Genomic DNA, 19,652 nt, shown 5'->3' with positions numbered 1-19,652 from the left:
GGCGATGTCTTCACTACATTTTCCTTTAAAATTTTATTAGCAAGTAGCAATACTTTGGTTAACCCAACAAAGTACAAACTATGTGTGCTATCTTCTGTGATAAGTAATGTATGATTCTTCAATCTAAAGTTGTGTTTGGAAGGAAGGCTTGGACTGAAATTAGAAAATAGAAATTAAGTTAAATTAAATTTTTGTATTGTATTTAGTGTGAAATATACTAAATTGAATTATATATCAGTATCATATATATTTAAGATAAGTGAGTCACTCATATAAAGATATTAAAAACATTTTTTTTAAACATATTTTTTAATAATTAAAATTTAACACATATAACCGATTAAACTATATTATTTTTATTAAAATTTGACCGGACAAATCATTTTAGCCAAAAAATTAATAAATTAAATTTTGAATCGGTCTAAAATTAATATTGTTCATACCCTGCCCCAAAATGTAAGCCAAACCCAAATTAAGACAAGAGGTCCAATCTAAAAGGATGGTCTTCACTTACTATCCGACTTCCACTAAGAATTCGGAATCCACGCCAACTATACAGTCAACACTTATCCAAGTAAGTAACTGCCTCCTTAAATCTCTCACCCACTTCTAGAAGAGAGATCTCAACAACCTTAAGATAAAGGGACGGTTATCCACCATCAGAAGTGGAACTACCTCAACGGTGGTTATTGGATCCTCTCTATAAATACACTGTCTCACTCAGGTAAACCTAGGTCCAATATTCTAAGCCTGCTTACCCCCTTGCTAACTTAGACATCAGAGTGTCTTTGCAGGTACCACCCCCATTCTTTTACATACACAACTCAGACGGTGGCTCCCAGACATAAATCAAGTCGGAGACCACCCTCCTCTAGCGCTTGGACCTCAGAAATCAGCCCAACCACCATCCGGTTCTAGGTAAGCCACAGAACATTGGCGCTGTTGTCGGGGACCTGGAAGATCAACCCACAATGGCAGACGACCAACAAGAAGATGGACACACCGCATCGGAGTCTGAACAAGAGCATTAGGATGCGGTCAACAACGATAGAGCAATAATATCCCTACAAGGAACGGAGGGACAGCATGGTGAAGGCCCCTCCAATACCCAGGGATAAAAAAGGATCTTCTCTGAAGTTCATCAGCTCGGAAAAGATGGGCAGCCTCACTCTGCTGACCTAATGGGACTATTACATGGTCACCAAGATCGATTAGAGCAGCTCGAACAGGAGCTGGAACGACAGCGTGAAGCGGAAGGAAGCTTAAGGAGAGAAGTCGAGCGACGAAGAGAGCTTGAGGAAAAGCTCTCAAAGCTGGAATCCAATCTCCGAAATAAGGATTTCCGCAGAGATCGAGAAGACACCCCGTTAGGGGAAGAGGACCCAAACATCGAAGAAATCATGAGGGCTAAAGTTTCCAGAAACTTTAAGAGACCCGACATGGACCTGTATGACGGGACAACTGACCCGAAGCACTACCTCAGTAATTTCAAGAGTCGAATGTACTTAGCCGACGCGTCGGACGCCACTCGCTGTAAGGCTTTTCCGACAACTCTAACAAAGGCGGCCATGAAGTGGTTCGATGGCCTTCCCCAAGATTGGTAACCAGCTTCGATGATCTCTCGCGCAAGTTCCTAGCGCGATTTTCAATTCAAAAAGACAAAGTCAAGCACGCTCCCAGCCTGCTAAGAGTAAAATAGGAGGTTGGAGAACCCCTAAGAGGCTACATGGAAAGGTTCAATGAAGCGTGCTTAAAAATCCAAGATTTACCTACTGAAGCAGTAATAATAGGTCTCGTTAATGGACTCCGAGAAGGACCCTTCTCCTAGTCCATCTCAAAGAGACACCCGACTTCCTTGAGCGATACACAAGAACGAGCTGAAAAGTACATCAATATGGAAGAAAACGCCAGGTTACGAGAGCCTAACTGGCGACTAGGGCATCCCAACCAACCAAAAGAAAAGGAGAGGGAGCCCAAAAAAAAGAGGAAGAAATCGGGTTCGAAAGGCCCAGAAGATATCATTCCTACACTCCCCTACGAGTTTTCCTGGTAGACGTTTACAGGAAAATCTGTCATACTGAAAAGCTACCTCCCCCGCGACCAATCAAGAACAAAAAGGGAGGAAGCCGCAATGAATATTGTGAGTACCATAAGTTGTATGGACACTCCACTAATGATTGCTACAACCTGAAAAATGTGATAGAAAAACTGGTTAGAGAAGGTCGGTTAGACATATATCTCATGGAAAGGTCAGACAATCATGGGAAGAGAAAAAGAGATGATGAAGGTCACGGACGAAGAAGTCCACCCCACAAACCCTCCAAACGACACATACGTATGGTATCATGAGGCTTTGCAGGAGGAGGGGTGACCAAGTCATCTCGAAAAAGGCACTTGAAAGAAGTTTACCAAGTCGGGAATGAAGGACCCGACCTTCCAACCATTTGTTTTACCCAAGAGGACGGACAAGGTATTGTACCTGGGCACGACGACCTAGTAGTAATCATAATGATTCTTGCTAACGCTCATCTGCATAGAACTCTGGTAGACCAAGGGAATTCGGTGGACATCCTGTTCAAACCAGCATTTGATAAGTTGGGATTGGACGAGAAAAAGTTAAGGGCCTACCTTGACACTCTCTTTGGATTAGGAGACCCTCCCATCAAGCCGCTAGGCTTTATCTCCCTGCACACTACTTTTGGGAAGAGGACGAAGTCTAAAACTTTAAGCATTGACTTCATCATCGTTGATGTAGCTTCTGCCTATAATGCCTTAATAGGCAGAACAACTCTAAATCGGCTTTGAGCAGTGGTGTCTACCCCCCATCTCTGCATGAAGTTCCCAACACCAGAAGGGATCGCTACCATCAGAGGAGATCAGAACTTGGCAAGAAAGTGTTACAATGAAAGCCTTAACCTGAGAGGTAAAGGCAAAGAAGTCAACACCATCGAGCTCGGAGGAGTCCGAGTTTAAAAAGAGCTACGACCACAGCCCGGAGGAAGGACCGAAGAAGCACTAATCGGGCAAGAGGTCGGAAAAAATATCAACATAGGAGCTAATTTAGCAACAGATCTAAAGCAGAAGCTTGTACAGCTTCTGTAGGAAAATCCTGATCTCTTTGCCTGGAAAGCTTCCGACATGTCTGGGATAGATCCTGAGCTCATGTCACATAGACTGACTGTTCATCCGGGATCTCGACCTGTCTAGCAAAGAAGGCGGAAGCTAGGACCAAAGAGGGCTCAAGTGGTCGAAGGACAAGTACAAGTCCTACTGGAACCAGGCTTTATCAGAGAAGTTAAGTACCCAGCCTGGTTGGCAAACGTGGTGCTGGTTAAGAAACAGAATGTCAAATGGAGGATGTGTGTCGACTACACGGACCTTAACAAGGTGTGTCCAAAAGACCCTTATCCTCTACCAAATATTGATACCCCAGTGGACTCCAGCTCGGGGTACCAATACTTGTCATTCATGGACACTTACTCGGGGTATAACCAAATCCCGATGTACAAGCCAGACTAAGAGAAGACATCACTCATCACGCCAAGAGCAAATTATTGCTATGTGGTCATGCTATTTGGAGTAAAAAATGCAGGGGCCACTTATCAAAGGCTGATGAACAAGGTGTTTGCACCTCATTTGGGAGAGTTAATGGAGGTATATGTAGACGACATGCTAGTGAAAACCAAGGACGACAACAGCCTCCTAGACGACCTATCGAATGTCTTTGACACCATAAGAGCACACAGGATGAGATTAAATCCCGACAAGTGCACCTTTGCAATGGAGGCCGAAAAATTCCTAGGATTCATGCTAACACAAAGGGGGATTGAAGCTAACCCCGACAAGTGTAGAGCGGTCCTGGAAATGAAGAGCCCGACCTGCTTAAAAGAAGTTCAGGAGCTGAATGGCTAACTTGCAGCTTTATTCAGGTTTCTAGTAGGATCTGTATTAAGATCCTTGCCACTTTTTTTCCTACTAAGAAAATGATGCCAGTTCGAATGGACCCCTGAATACGAGAAGGCATTCTAAGAGTTCAAAAGGTACCTGAGCCAACCTCTAATTCTTACCTAGCCAAAGCGGGTGAAGAACTCGTGTTATACTTAGCTGTCGCAGAGAAGGCTGTGATGTCAGCTTTGATACGAGAAGACGAGGTCGGACAGCATCCTGTCTACTTCACAAGCAAGGTGTTGCAAGGCCCTTAACTAAAGTATCAAAAACTTGAAAAGTTTGCATATGCCTTGATAGTAGCATCTAGAAGGCTTCAACATTATTTTCAATCTCACACCATAAAAGTTCGGACGAACCAGCCCATAAAGCAAATTCTTCAGAAAACAGATGTTGCAGGAAGAATGGTTCAACGGGCTATAGAGCTATCCAAGTTCGACTTGAGGTACGAAACTCGGACAGCCATCAAAGGCCAATGCCTCACTGACTTTGTGACCGAATATGCAGGAGATCAAGAGGAGACCTCCACAACCTAGGAGCTGTATGTGGATGGTTCTTCCAACAAAGTCAGAAGTGGTGCATGCATAATACTGGCTAGTCAAGAAGGAACTCAAATAAAAGTCTCCTTAAAGTTTGAGTTTCCAGCCTCCAATAATCAAGCAGAATATGAAGCCATGATTGTTGGACTGAAGTTAGCTAAAAAAGTCAGAGCAACCAAAGTAATCATTTTAAGTGACTCTCAAGTCGTGACTTCTCAGATTAATGGAGAATACCAGGCTAAAGACCCAAACAAAAAAAGGTACTTAAAAAAAACTATGGAGTATCTTGGGCGATTTCCTGAAACCGAGGTCAGGCATATAACTCGGGATCTCAATAGCAGAGCAGATGCCCTCTCCAAGTTGGCAAGTACTAAGCCTGGTGGAAATAATAGGAGCCTGATCCAAGAAACTCTCCAATAACCTTCAATCACCAAGGTAGACATCAAGCTAGACGTCTTAGAAGTTTCCGGATTAAATCTTGGGTGGATGACTCCTCTGATTGAATATTTAAATTCAACATCTTACCGGGGGAACAAAAAGAGGCCAAGAAGATTCGGAGGGAAGCGCAGAACTACATATTAGTGAAAAGTGTCCTCTACAGAAGAGGAATATCTACACCATTACCAAAGTGCGTCCCGACTTCTTAGACAGAAGAAGTGCTGGACGAAGTGCACAGTGGTATCTGTGGGAATCATCTCAGGGAAAAATCTCTAGCCAGAAAGGTTATTCGAGCTGGATTCTTCTGGCCAACCTTACAAAAAGATGTCACCAACTTTGTAAAGAAGTGTCAACCATGCCAGATGCATGCCAACTTCCATGTTGCTCCCCCAAAAGAGCTAATTAGTATAACTTCTCCATGGCCTTTTACAAAATGGGGACTGGACCTACTCGGACCTTTTTCTTAAGCACCTGGACAAGTTAAATACATCATAGTGGGAGTAGATTATTTCACGAAGTGGATTGAAGCAGAGCCTTTAGCCACCTTCACAGCACAGAGAAGTCGAAAGTTTCTTTTTAAGAATATCATTACTGTAAGAACCCGATTTTCAGTAAACAGACTTTTTTGGCTATTTTAATTTTATTTTACAAAATTTTGAACCAGGGCCTAATAAGAAATAGTGAGGATGGCCCAATGGTACAAAAAAAAGAAGAAGAAAAAATTAAGAAAAAGGCCATTAATATGCTCAAAATTGACTTTTTGAGGGTAATTAATCTCCCTAAGTCAAGTTTGACTAATAATTAATAAATATTAGCTTCCCATTGGTTTATTTTTCTCATTAGAGACTTTTTGAGATGGGAATTCACTTTTAGTGACGGTTTTGTATGCGTCAAGAAAAACTCTAGTAATCGAAAACCTCGGAATCAGTGATCAAAATAATTTTTACCCAACTAAATGTGCCTCAAAAATTATATTAGCCATCCATTCATGATTTACTCCTTTAAGAATAAATATTAGCCATTAATTATTTTATAGCACGGTAAAAGTTACCTGAACTGAATTTCTGACTAGTATTCCGCAAATGACTCATAGAGACCACAAATCTTCTTACTTGGCATCCAAGTAACTTGTATCTCCTTCTCAGCCTCTGGGATGAGACTATCTCAACTTTTCACCCCTCTCTGCTATGCTTTTAACCTCGAGTAACTAATTGCGGTTAACCGTGGATAAGCTCAACACGTAAGCGCTGGCCAAACTTCCTCGTTTTCACGCCCCTTATTCATTGAAGGTCAGCCCTTGACCACGAAAATTCCAGCCCCTTTTACCATCATAAATTCACTAAGACTTTGGTTTTTTATTTAAGGAAGCATTTGCCACAAACTTCACAAAACACTTTACACATTTTTACACTCTTTTGACCAAATTCTTGAGAAAGAAAGAGAGAAGATTCTACACACAATACCTGCATTTTCAGCCTCTTATCTCACCATTCATACACTATTCTTCAAGTGTTCCTCAAGGAATCAAACCATACAAGCACAAACTCTTGTCCGTTTTCGCCAATCTTTGCGTTTATACCGAATTCGGCTAGGTAAACTCTTGTTCTTTCTCCTTTTATTTTTCATTTAAAAATAACCAGTAACAATGATGAATTCTTGCTCTCCTCTATGTATAGAGAACTCCTCTTGAAGCACCCAAGGAGCACGCCTAAGGAGTTAAGGAGTTTCGAGCTCATTGTGGTTGAATTTTGACGTTTTGCGACACTTTAGGCCCAAAAACGAAACACACCACCACCAGCTGTGTTTCTGCCCTTGTATGCATGTTTTCTAGTGTGAGAAAGATTTACTAACTGAATTACATAAGAGGTAAGGGTTATGATTAGTTAGAGTATATTTGTGCTTGTTTTCGGTGTTTATATGAGCCACTTTGTGGTGATTTTGTGCTTGATTCTTAATTCTGAAAATTCAGTGATACTTTTCTATTTTGGACTATTATTTGAGTAATATTTGAAGCTTATTTGCCTCTGGAAAATGTATGGGACAGTAAAAAATTAATGGAGCACTTGGGGTTTAAGTTTCAAGCCTTAAAAATCACTAAAAGTGGATAAAAATGAAAAACTGCACCCCTGAAAATCCAGCCACTAAATGATTATGAAAGTCACATGTATAAGGGTTAAAAGGAGGTTATAAAAATTGTTTTTAATCCTATGGAACAAAGGTGTAAAAGTAAAAAGGGTGTTATGGTCATTTTTGGGTAAAAAGAGAGTTAAAAATGTAATTTAAACGAAAAATAAATAAAATTCTGAACAGAGTATCATTAGGGGTAAGATAGCAATTATATAAATTAGTTGAGTCAAAATTATAATTATAATAAAGTTTCGGGTCTAAATAAAAGTTTTAGTAAAAGTTAGAAGTATAACTGTAAAAAGTGGTAACTAGAATAAGTAAATAAATTAATAAAAGGTGAAATGATCTTTTAGGTCCCTAAGAGTAGAATTGACATTAATTAAAAGTATTATGGATAATTTGGTCATAGAAAAATATTAGGATTAATCCGGTAACATTTTGACGCTAAATCATGTTAAACGATAAACTAGAGTACTTAGAGACATATAAGTAATTTTAGGCATAAAATCAAAATTAAAAATTACTAATTAATTTAATGAAGGGTAAGAAGGTCTATTAGGAAAAAGATGAGGATAAAATGGTGAAGTACACTAGTGGTGAAAGTGTCAATAAAAGCCTAAAGAAAACTAGAAAAACGAAGTTATGTATAAAAGGGTAAAATTGGAAATGTACAAAAATTTCAAGAACAAAATGGTAAAATGTGACAAGGCTGAGATATTTTAAGAAAGGACCGGGCACAAATTTTATTTAAAAAGAAGCACAGAGAAGTCCCTTAGAGATAAAGTTTATTGAGATGTGCTGCGAAAAAAGAACTGTAAACCCCAAGGCACTAAAGGTTGTTTGGAGGCGGGTATTTACCCACTGATTGCTAAAACTATGTTTCCTCTTTGTGCGTATATTATGGCGTCAAGCTATGCAACGATTGCCTGTTGTCACGGGATGGTGGTATGCTTAACCACATCGACACGTATACACGAACGGACGCAATTGGAAAACCATATCTAGGACTAGTTCCTAGGTAACGTCGGGTTGCGGGTAGTCAACCGACGCATGAGCTCATGGCATGCATAGGACTAGACATGAATCATACTTGGTTGCTGCATTATCTATGTTTGTGGTTGCTTACTTGTACCTGTAATTGTATTTTATCTCTGCTTCCTGTACTTTGTGTTTGTTTACTATTCTGCTATATACTTGTACTTGTACTTGTTTGTGTGACTTATCGACCTAACTACGCGAAGTCTTAGACTTAGGCTGCAGAACCCCATAGAATTTGTGTAGTACCCTGCTGGGAACCTTAGGTTCTCACCCCTTACTTTCCCATTCCGCAGATGCAAACTGGCGAGATCTTCTTTGCGTTTCCAGCCTTGGGACTAGCAAGTAGCAGTAGCATTACCCGAGGGTCAGAGCGACTTCTCTTACTTCGACACAGTACTTCCGTGTTTCTTCAGCTACCAGGGATTGATGACCAGCAGTAGTTATAATAGTAGTAGTAGTAGTTGTTGTCTTTGCCCTCGCTTTGTATAGACTTTTAGAGGGCTAGGTGCTTTTGTAAATACCTATATAAACAAGTTAGAATAGGTCCCAGACTAGGGTGACTCTTATGAGTCGAGGCCTGTTAGTATAAATATGGAGTCTGTAAATATTTTCATGAATAAGCAACGACATGACCCGGTGTGAATTATGATGTACTAAATGAGCCTTCGGGCATATATGCATGATATTACTATGTTTTCTGTATTTTCTATGCCTCATGTATATATTATCTATTTAACTATTATCTATTTCCTTATATCTATATATTTGACACGTGATCTCGATTAGCGCTATAGACTCATATGTATATATTTAATATAAGGTCTAGAGTCTTGAGGAAAAGCCGTGTAGTAGCGCCTAGCGGCTAGCATTGGTCATGATGTGCTAGAAGCTGGGTCGTTACAATTACTAGGTTTGGAGTCCCACACTCCATTACCACAGATAATGGTACCCACCAATTTACCGACTCTACCTTCAGGAACTCGGTGGCCAGCATGAAGATAAAACACTAATTCACATCGGTACAACATCCCCAAGCAAATGGGCAAGCCAAAGCTGCTAACAAAGTTATATTAGCAGGGCTTAAGAAAAGACTTCAAGAAGCAAAGGGAGCTTGGGCTGAAGAGCTCCCCCAAGTATTGTGGGCCTACCGAACTACACCTCATTCTACTACTAGAGAGACACCCTTTCGTCTCGCCTATGGCATAGAATCCATGATCCCTATAGAGATCGGCGAGCAAAGCCCAAGGGTGAGATTTTATGATGAGATCGAAAACATGCAAGCCCACAAAGAAGAACTCGAGTTGCTCCCCGAAGTCCGAGAACAAGCCCAAATAAGAGAAGCAGCGTTGAAGCAAAGGATGACGAACAGATACAACAAAAAGGTCATTCGGAGAAGCTTTGCCTCAGACGACTTGGCTCTGATTAGAAATGATATCGGCACAAACAAGTCGGGTGAAGGAAAGCTCGCTGCAAATTGGAAGGGACCCTACAAGATAATCGAGGTCCTAGGAAAAGGGTACTATAAGGTGTCCGATCTAGGGAGATTAGAGCTTCCCAGATCGTGGCACGCTTGTAATATGAAAAGATATTATAGCTAGAAGCGAACCTCACCCCCTGATGTACTCTTTTTCCCGACTCCATGATTTTTTTCCCAGAAAAGGGTTTTCCTGGAGGGGGTTTTAACGAGGCATCACAGCGAGGGCTAAGAGGTAGAAATTCCAAACCCTTAGTAGCAAAAGCACCCTTAAAGATCCATATTATATTCAGTAATAATATCTTTCTTTACGTTATCCTCTTATCTTTCTCTTTAGAATTTTCATTTATCATTACTACGATACGCACTGACTTAAGCTCAAAAAAATGCAAGAATCCATTGACCGACCTACACGGTCGGCAAGATAAAGTGACGAGGTACAAGCCAGCAGTGTAAAGATGTTATAGAAGTCGATCGTAACAAGCTCGAACATATTATAGCTAATGACTTACAAGTCAGAAAGCCCGAATAGAATAAAATGCATCGCAAGAATAACCTAAGTTATGTAAACGATTCAATAAGAAAAGTAAAATTGAATGTATAAGGTCAAAGAAGAAGATTACTTAGCAAAAGTTTTTCTCAGAACTTAAAAAGACTTCACAGCTTTCGGCCCAAGGATCGAAAACAAAAGTTTTCTACAAAAGAAAAACCTTTGCCGAAATTATTCAAAGCAAGTTTCTCTCGAAAAACTTTACAAAGCAATAAAAGTGCTTACCCTTAGAAAACGTACGAGCTCTCTCAAAAAGTTTTTAAGAAAATTTAAAGTGAGCTAAGTCTAATCAAGCAGCAAGAAAAACATGCATGATAAAAATAAACTACTTTGTTAAAAGGCCTTATCCAAAACAGGCCAGAAACGAAGAAATTGTTGTTAAGACCCTATGGAGAAGGATCAAATGTCAGGAGCCATAAATACATATATTAACAAACAAATATAAAAAGAGTTTATAAAAAGGACCCACAAGCCGGGCCTTAATAGCTTCAAATCACTGAGGACCAAGAAGAGGATTGGAATCATCACCGGGAAGAGAGGTCGGAGCTTCGGCCGCTGAAGTCAGAGGGGTCAGAGGAATCTCTTCAGCGTTAGGAGCTGGAATCACCTCGGGAGCGGCAGAAGAAGACGACATATCAACCTCACGAGGAGGAGATTCAATAATGCGCTATCCCGCCGTCTTCAACTCGGAATCCGTAACAGGGCGTGGAGAGGAGACTATGGCACCATCAACAATAACTTTGTCAGGGTGTAAAGGCGACAGATCCAAGTCGGGGGCCAAAATCCTAACTTGCTGCTTCAACACCTCAAACAACACTTCAGTCCCCTCAACCACAGACTCCTCCAGGTCCTAGTACCCCTCCCTAAGTTTGTCCAGCTCCTCCTTCAATTCAATTTTATCTGTAAAAAGGCGAACGTAATTCTGTTCGGCCTTCTCCTTCAAACCCTCCGCCATGGAACACTGGCCCATCAGCTTCCTCTCCCACTCCCGGGCCTGCGAAAGCTCTTCCTTCAGCTTATTGTTCTCCTCTTGCAGCCTCCTCTCATCCTCCTGATACATGGCAATCCTCCCTTGGAGATCCTCCAAAGATTTTTGGGTAGTACTCAAAGGAGTTTTGTCAAATATATCAAGAAGGGATGTGCAAATTCCAGCGGTTTGAATTTTCCCTTGGATCAAAATATTAAGATGATTTCGGATAGCAGCATCATCCATAGCAATCTGGCTGAATGGAAGGATGTGTTTCTTAGTAAACTTCGGACCATCGAAACCGGCATCCCCAACAAAAGAGGAGCCGGTTTCCATGGTCTTGCGTTTTTTCTTCTTGGGTTCCGAAGAGGACAGAACAAGAGGAGGAGGAGGAGGAGGAGTAGGAACAGGAGTTACCAAGATTGGCCGAGAGGAAGAGGTCCCTTGACCAAGCCCATGAAAAGGAGGAGTAGTAGTAAAAGCCCCGATCTGCTGTGCAGCAGCTCGGGCACGAGCATTCCTTTTCGCCTTCTGAACCTTCTGGTAAGCCGCTCTCGATCCGCTCTTCACTATTTTTGAAAAGAAAAACAAAATTCATTAGCGCACAAGTCGGGAACAAATCAACACAAGTCGAAGAAGTCAAGTGTGACTATAAAAGCGAGAAATAAAAGACTACCTAGCTCGGTCCTGACAGAACTCGGAGATCGAAGAATAAATTTCTTGGTGTCCAGGTTTGGAGCCCATCCCCAAGCCTCTCGAAAGAACTCAACAACAGCCTCCTCTACCCCCATCCAAGTCCGCTAAACTATATTTCTCTACAGGAGAGGCTTCTACCCAGTACAAAGGAAAGCGGGGATCATTATTCTCATCCAAGAAGAAAGGTGGTGGCCTTCAACGGCTTGGACTTTAAAAAAGAAATTTTTAGAGTCGTCGAAGGACTCATCAAAGATGGAAAAGACTTTTCTCCCTTGAATGGCTTGGAAAGACACCCATTGTTGTTTGTTCTGCTTACTGAAAGGCTTGGTCAAATGGAAAAGATAGAAAAAAATCTTTACAGAGATCGGGAGGTCAAGCTCTCGGCTGACAAGCTGATAAATTTTCATAAAACCCCAGGAACTGGGGTGTAGTTGGGAAGGAGCTACCCTACAGTGGGATAGAACCTCCACTTCAAAGTCAAAAAAAGACAAGGTAACCCTTAAACAGGTAAAAAGACAGTCATACATGAAAATAAAATAGGGATCAATATCGTCATTCCTCCCACAACAAACTCGGTCCTCAGGATTAGGGGCTACCAACTCATATTTGGGTTCGTCAACCTCAAGGTTACAGACCCTATGGTGCTTCTTGAGTTCAGTTATGAAGACGGTTTCCACTAAAGGGTTCTCAGAAAGGACGGAGGTATCCACCCATCTCAAAAGGGCCTCAGGAATTTGGAAAGACATTGTGTAAAAAGGAAAAAATATATGAGAAATTGATAATACCTACATTGCGCAGAAAGAAGAAGTCATAAAAAAACCAGCCCATAACGAAGAAGTACTTTTCAAACAAAAGGCAAAAGCAAAAAGCAGCCATAACAAAGGAGATGCAAAAGAAATCCTCGCAAAAGGGAAAATACAAAGTTTCGAAAATGTTCCTAACTACGAACAGTAAAAACACTACACCTAAGAATCTCGCTCTCAAAACATGTAGCATATTAAGTAAAAAAGCAAAAAGGAGATACAAAGAACTAACCTTTTGTGAAGAAAAAGATAGAAGGACAAACACTGCAATGAAAGAAGAGAAAGCTTGAGGATCTTGTGAGCGAGGAAAGGAGCGACACAGTTATCAGAGAGCAAACGAAAGAAAGCAGAGAAAGAAGAGGGAAAAGTATTTATAATGCACTAAGGGCATAATCGTAAAAACGGTTTGGTCATTAAAAGAACGCACCGTTACCAATGTAACTGCCCGCCCACATGTAAATGCAGAAGCCAAATGGGCGCAACGTTTGATTAGATGCGACGATTGAAAATTCAAAATCACGTCGGTTTCAAAAACTCAAAACCACATCGGTTTTCCGACATGAAAGAAGAAATCGACTTATAGCATCCCCGAGTTCGATTGATACTCGAATCCAACTCATAGCTAACAGATCGGACTCGAGTAGGGGCACTGTTCATACCCTGACCCATAATCTAAGCCAGGCCTAAATCAAGACAAGAGGCCCAATCCAAAAGGATGGCCTTCACTTACTATCCGACCTTCACTAAGAACTCGGAGTCCACGCCAACTATGCAGTCAACACTTATCCAAGTGAGTAACTGCCTCCTTAAATCTCTCACCCACTTCTAGAAGAGAGATCTCAACAACCCTAACATAAAGGGACGGATATCCACCATTAGAAGTGGAACTACCTCAATGGTGGTTATTGGATCCTCTCTATAAATACACTGTTTCACTCAGGTAAACCTAGGTCCAATACTCTAAGCCTGCTTACCCCCTTACTAACTTAGGCATCGGAGTGTCTTTGCAGGTACCACCCCCCATTCTTTCACATACACAACTCGGACGGCGGCTCCCAGACATAAATCAAGTCGGAGACCACCCTCCTCTAGCGCTTGGGCCTCACAAATCAGCCCAACCACCATCCGGTTCTAGGTAAGCCACGAAACAAATATTTTTTCATAAAAAATAACTACAATATCTCTATTATAAAAAATAACTAAAGTACCCCTATATATATATTAAAAACTCTAAATCTTAACCTTATGACGGCAGAAAAGTAAAAAACTAGAATTTAAGATTCTCAAAATTAATATATATAATATAAGTATTTTAGTTTTTTTTAATAAGGGTATTGCAGTCATTTTTTATAAAAAATCATATTAGTTTAGATCAATTCAAGATTTGATTCACCATATTTTTAGTCAAATTAATTTGTCTGGTCTAATTTTGACAAAAATAACACGATGAGTAAAGTATCATTTTTGTCCTCAACGTTTGGGGTAAATCCTATTTGTGTTCCTAACGTTTAAATCGTCCTATTTGTATCCCTAACGTTTGTAAAAGTGATTCAATGTTATCCTACCGTCAATTACACATCATGAGCGCTTTACTTTGAGTTTTAAAAATCTCTTCTTGAAGTTAGAATACAAATGTCTGGGATAGAATCGATGATCTACTTCGAAAAATAGCTCATCAAATGTTGAAACTAATTCCTACAACATTTACATAATTCACTTTTATAAGGACATAATTGAATCTAAACATAAATAGTGGGTATAATATTAAAATCGACCACATCCAAGTGAGATCTAATTGAGAATGAATACATGCAAGTGAGAATAATTGAAAAATATAATCTAATTTATTAGTATAATTGATAGTAGGATAACATTGAATCACTTTTGTAAACGTTAAGGATACAAATAGGACGATTTAAACGTTAGGGACACAAATAGGACTTACCCCAAACGTTGGAGACAAAAACGATACTTTACTCTAACACAATTTAATCGATTATATGTATTAAATTTTAATTACTAAAAAAGATGTTTTAGACGTCTTTATTTGAGTGGTTCCTTAAACTAAATATGTAAATTGAGGAGTAAATTTAAAATTTAAAAATTTAAATGAGAGTATTTTTAAAAATAAATATTAAAAAAATTTTAATTTCCATCTGTAAAGATTTTAATCTTGTGTATCCCCACTTTCTAAAAATATCGACAAAACTGAAATTTTAGTTTCTGATTCTGTCAGTCCAATTTCAAGAAAAAAAATTTAAGAAACAACACTTTTATTAAAATGACCAACACTTAACCAGTAAAAAAAATCCCACACTATTAAATATAATTTCACACCATTAAAAATACTAATACTAATAAAAACTAATTAATTACTATAAATTATAAAACCTGCCCTTTAACACTCCTCATCCAAAAATTAAGCGCAGTCTAAAAAAAAATTCTAAATCAAAGATTTATTTACCATTACACAAAAATCAAACAGGTAATTCAGCAAGATTTTCCCTGGTATAATTAGAACTTTTGATGTAATAACATATTCATAATTACCCGACAATTTGATACTTTCATGAATAATGATACAAAATAAAGTTTAGTTATTATATCATTTAGTAATGAGAATTAGACAGAGACTGGTAAGAACAAAAAAGATAAATTAAGGTATAACTTGATAAAAAATGTTAAAGAGGTGGACGTGCCGGAGTGGTTATCGGGCATGACTAGAAATCATGTGGGCTCTGCCCGCGCAGGTTCGAATCCTGCCGTTCACGTTTTTTCATTGCAATGTTGTTTTTGTTGTTTTTACATCCAATTGCAATGTATCTTCACTTTTCCTCCCAATCCCATGAATGACGAAACCAAACATGAATACAACAGCATTAGCCATGATCAAGCAATGCAGAAACATAAGACAACTCCAGCAAGTCCACGCCTACACCATCACCACCGGAGCATTGCCCCTAAACCCCGTAACCATCCTCAACAACATCCTCGTCACGCTCACAAACTTAATCGCCAACGCCAACACTTGTTCCCATTCCATTTCTTCGTTAACCTACGCACTCTCCCTTTTCCACTCCATCGCAAACCCCAACACATTCTCTTACAACAACCTTATCAGAATCCACACCCTCCTCTCCTCCCCTTCCTCCGCCCTCTACAACTTCATCACCCTCCGCCGCCTCTCCCTCGCCCCTGACTTCCACACCTTCCCTTTTGCGTTCAAGGCATGTTCCCTCCTCCCTTCTTCTTCTTCCATCTCCATCGCCCTCTCGCTACACTCCCAGGCCTTCAAATTCGGCTTTCTTGCCAATCCTTTCTCCCTCAACGCCCTCATATGCGTTTACTCCCTCCATCGCCGCGTCCACGATGCCCACAAGCTGTTCAACGAGAGTTCTCACAGGGATGTTGTCTCTTATAATGCCATGGTTCATGGGTTCGTTAAAATTGGTGAGACTACGCGCGCGCGGGAACTGTTTGACGAAATGCCAGAACGAGATTCTGTTTCTTGGGGCACCATGATTGCCGGTTATAGCAACGCGAAGCTGTGTTATGAAGCCATTGATTTGTTTAATGAGATGATTGGATTGGGGATTAGGCCAGATAATATAGCTCTGGTAAATGTTCTCTCGGCTTGTGCTCAAACGGGAGAGTTGGAACAGGGTAGGATAGTGCATGATTACATTACAAGGAATGGGATTCGGATTGATTCGTATCTGGCCACTGGGTTGGTGGACCTGTATGCAAAGTGTGGCTGTCTTGAGAAGGCAAGGGATGCGTTCGAGTCATGCAATGATAAAGATGTGTTCACGTGGAATGCCATGCTTATTGGGCTTGCAATTCATGGTAAAGGTTTAACTTTGCTGGATTATTTCTCTAGGATGATTGCTGCAGGAGTTAAGCCTGATGGGATCACCTTCCTGGGTGTTTTGGTGGGGTGCAGCCATGCAGGTCTGGTTGATGAAGCAAGAAAGCTTTTCAATGACATGGAAAGTGTGTATGGGGTTGGTAGAGAGCACAAGCATTATGGGTGCATGGCTGATATGTTGGGGAGAGCAGGGTTGCTTGAAGAGGCTGTTGAGATGATAAAAGGGATGCCAAGTGGTGGAGATGTGTTTGCGTGGGGTGGGTTGCTGGGTGGGTGTAGGATCCATGGAAACGTTGAGGTTGCAAAAAAAGCAGCACAGCAAATCATGAAGATAAAGCCTGAGGATGGCGGGGTTTATTCTGTAATGGCTAATATTTATGCTCATACAGAGCAATGGGATGATTTAGCTAAAATTAGGCGATCATTCGGTGCCAACAGGAGGGCCAAGAAGATTAATGGCCTCAGTTCAGTCAGATTGGATGACGTAAACTAGAACACTCAACACTGACATCAAAGGAGTGCATGAATAAGGCACACTCTCTGGTCTTCCGCATTTCTGAACAAAGTTTTGATCATGTACCATCAACTCTGAACTTTTCCGTTTCGTATAGCTTTGCACACAGAACGAAAACAAAACGAAGAGAAATGCAGATTAGAAAGGGATGAAGCCAATAGAGTTTTGGATTGGGGGAGATGCTGGGAGGGGAAGCTAATCGCCTTCTTGAACGACCATGGGAGAAGGTGGGAACCGTAGTAAAGGGAACGCATCAGGGTTTTGAAATGAGACGAGGTTGTTGGAAGTCTGCTGCTGGGAGCCAGGGGCCGACTCTCGGTACATTTCCGCCGCCGGTGACCGAATATTCGCTGGAAAATAGAAGCGATGTGGTGATACTGGGATAAACTGATAATGCTACCTTACCCGAGAAAGAAAAAAACGAACCCAAAAAAAATGAGTATGATAGCAGTGGCAGCCCAATAGTGGATTTGTAGAGCCCAATATGATCCCATTTCATAGAAGCATTGAGTACAAGCTGTACAGCAGAGTTTTACATCTTTGCAATTTTTTTTTCCCAAGATTCCCAAACATAAAGCATATGATAGTGTGAATGTGAAACTGTCAGCTCTGTAATCGGCTGGAGAGCTTATAGAACAACTTTAGGAAATTATTTTCTAGAATTTTCTTTCTTTTCTTTTTAAATATATAACCGAAACCAAGATGGTTGGTATCTAGTAGTCTGTCACTGGATGACTGGATTAACCGATTAACTTACATCACACCTCAATAACAGTGATTATTTCTTTGTTTATTAGTTATTATTTCCACAAAACAGTGCGTGGCAATTCCGGAGGCTTCTATTGATAACGTGTTTATTACAGAGAGTGACACGTGTACCAAGGACTCCACATTCTGCTACGTGGCTCCGGAAGCTTCGCTCTATGCTGACAGCAAGTAAAGTTGCTTTCTCTACCGCCTACAGCCTCAGAAAATATAAGCAAGGCACTAGGGAACCGCTTATAGAGAAGGGCACCAAGCAAAGGATTACTTCCTTGGAGTAACAATACAACTACCACTACTTTTCAGTTCTGAGCGCAATTCGATCAGCAATCATGGCTTTCAGGCCTACGGTATAGTCTTTTCTCTTTTAAGGGAATTGAACTGAATTGTCGTTTGTATTTATATCTAACGCATTTCTAGTGTTCCATGGTCGGTGCAGATGGGTCAATGGATAGCACTGTTAAGAGGAGCAAGCGGGGCTGCATATAGCACAAGGTCAACAGTGCCGAAGATGAAGGCACATGCTCCTTCGGCTGATTATGGATACATCCACAAGCAACAGCATAGGAAGACACCAAAAGGGGACTTCGTTCCGGTGTATGTGGCGATAGGGATGATAGCGTTGTCAACAGGGCTAGGCCTGCACACAGCATGGCAACAGCTGAGGAATTCTCCAACGGTGCGTGTGAAGAAGCAGAGGAGGGAGACACTCCCTGAGGTGGTGGAGCCTGAGCACGTTGCTGAGGAATCTGACCACTTCTTCAAGAGCTCCTTCTTCAGGAAAGTGGCTCACGTGCAGGATCGTAGCTACCCTGATAAGGAACTCATTCCTGATTCTATCCGCAGAGATGCTTATGCTTATAAGCCTCGTATTGAAACTCTCAAGTCTGTTGGTGTTGATCCAGCTCATACATGATCATCAACATGTAGCCTTTGGTTTTGCTATTTCCTTTTTATGTTGCTTTATAGTTCATACAAATAATGCAAGGTAAAGTTGTAAATATTTCCTAGTGTCCATGTCGAGCTTCTTGAAGAACTTCCCATAGCACTGTCTTGTCCCTATTGAGTTGTAACACGTGTGTTAAATTCCATGTTATATTGTGGTGTATGCTTAATGGGAAAAGAATATATAGATTAATATATCAAAATGGGTGTGAATTGTGAAATAGTGGTTTGGGTTTGAAAACTAATGATTTACGCTCCTCTCTGAATGAACCTCCAGTCTTGGGAACGCGTAATTGTATCGATCATTTGCTCCTCGATTCGCATGATTTTGCACCGAACTAGTTTACATTAGGTGGTGGTTGATCCTAAACTGCAGGGCTTGACGTTGGCCAACTTTGTTGTTCACGTCATAAAATACAATTTTCAACGGAACGGATGCTAAAACAATAATTCCAGGAAATTAAGTGAAGTGCGAGTTTACTTTGATGCTAAAACAATGTCCAGCTGTCGTACTTCATTGGGCAGCAAAAAATCACTAGTAAAGAAGGAACAAAACCCTCGTCTTGGTTTAAACCTAACGGAAAAAATTGTTTTCTAACGAATTTTAAATTAGATTACATTTGTAACAAAGTTTTAAGAATTATTTTTGTAATAAAATTTTTAACATAAACTTTTACGTTTTCAGAGAATATAAACATTCTTAGAATAATAAAACGATCAATTTGTTTGGAATAATTTTTAGATAACTTTTGGGAAAAATTTAGAAATTAAAATAATAAAAAACATTAATAACTAATGAAATTTTTGGGGAGATAACATGAAAGGAGAGGAAGTCTATAAACTATTATTAGTTAAAGTTTTAATTTCAACGTTTTATTTATTTTTTATTTTTTTTTCTTTTATTCTGAACTACTTATTTGTTTGTTTTATTTTATTATCAAAATTAATTTTTTTTTATAAAAATATTAGTTCTATTATGATTTTCT

The 19,652-nt window shown here is 40.2% G+C and overlaps 2 protein-coding genes and 1 non-coding gene across 5 annotated transcripts; all 3 read left to right on the top strand.

The window, feature by feature from the left end:
• Positions 15,194 to 17,380, top strand: LOC107630883 (pentatricopeptide repeat-containing protein At5g61800). Of its 2 annotated transcripts, none has more exons than XM_021119249.1 (2): positions 15,194 to 17,000; positions 17,033 to 17,380. In XM_021119249.1, the coding sequence occupies exon 1, from the start codon at positions 15,427 to 15,429 to the stop codon at positions 16,936 to 16,938; it is 1,512 nt and encodes a 503-aa protein (XP_020974908.1). In that variant the 5' UTR covers positions 15,194 to 15,426; the 3' UTR covers positions 16,939 to 17,000; positions 17,033 to 17,380. The 2 variants fall into 2 exon arrangements, with proteins under 2 accessions (XP_020974908.1, XP_020974907.1); XM_021119248.1 differs by having other exon boundaries at positions 15,194 to 17,007; positions 17,040 to 17,380.
• TRNAS-AGA lies at positions 15,267 to 15,348 on the top strand. Its single transcript has one exon. It is a non-coding gene; the product is annotated as a tRNA-Ser (tRNA).
• Positions 17,920 to 18,907, top strand: LOC107630884. 2 transcript variants are annotated; one of them, XM_016334161.2, is made up of 2 exons: positions 17,920 to 18,071; positions 18,161 to 18,869. In XM_016334161.2, exons 1-2 carry the CDS (start codon positions 18,054 to 18,056, stop codon positions 18,635 to 18,637), a joined length of 495 nt encoding a protein of 164 aa, XP_016189647.1. In that variant the 5' UTR covers positions 17,920 to 18,053; the 3' UTR covers positions 18,638 to 18,869. The 2 variants fall into 2 exon arrangements, with proteins under 2 accessions (XP_016189647.1, XP_020974909.1); XM_021119250.1 differs by having other exon boundaries at positions 17,944 to 18,071; positions 18,142 to 18,907.

This window comes from Arachis ipaensis, chromosome B03 (genome assembly GCF_000816755.2).
Source record: "Arachis ipaensis cultivar K30076 chromosome B03, Araip1.1, whole genome shotgun sequence".
NCBI lineage: Eukaryota > Viridiplantae > Streptophyta > Magnoliopsida > Fabales > Fabaceae > Arachis > Arachis ipaensis.
This window is presented reverse-complemented; position numbering and strand designations above follow the sequence as displayed.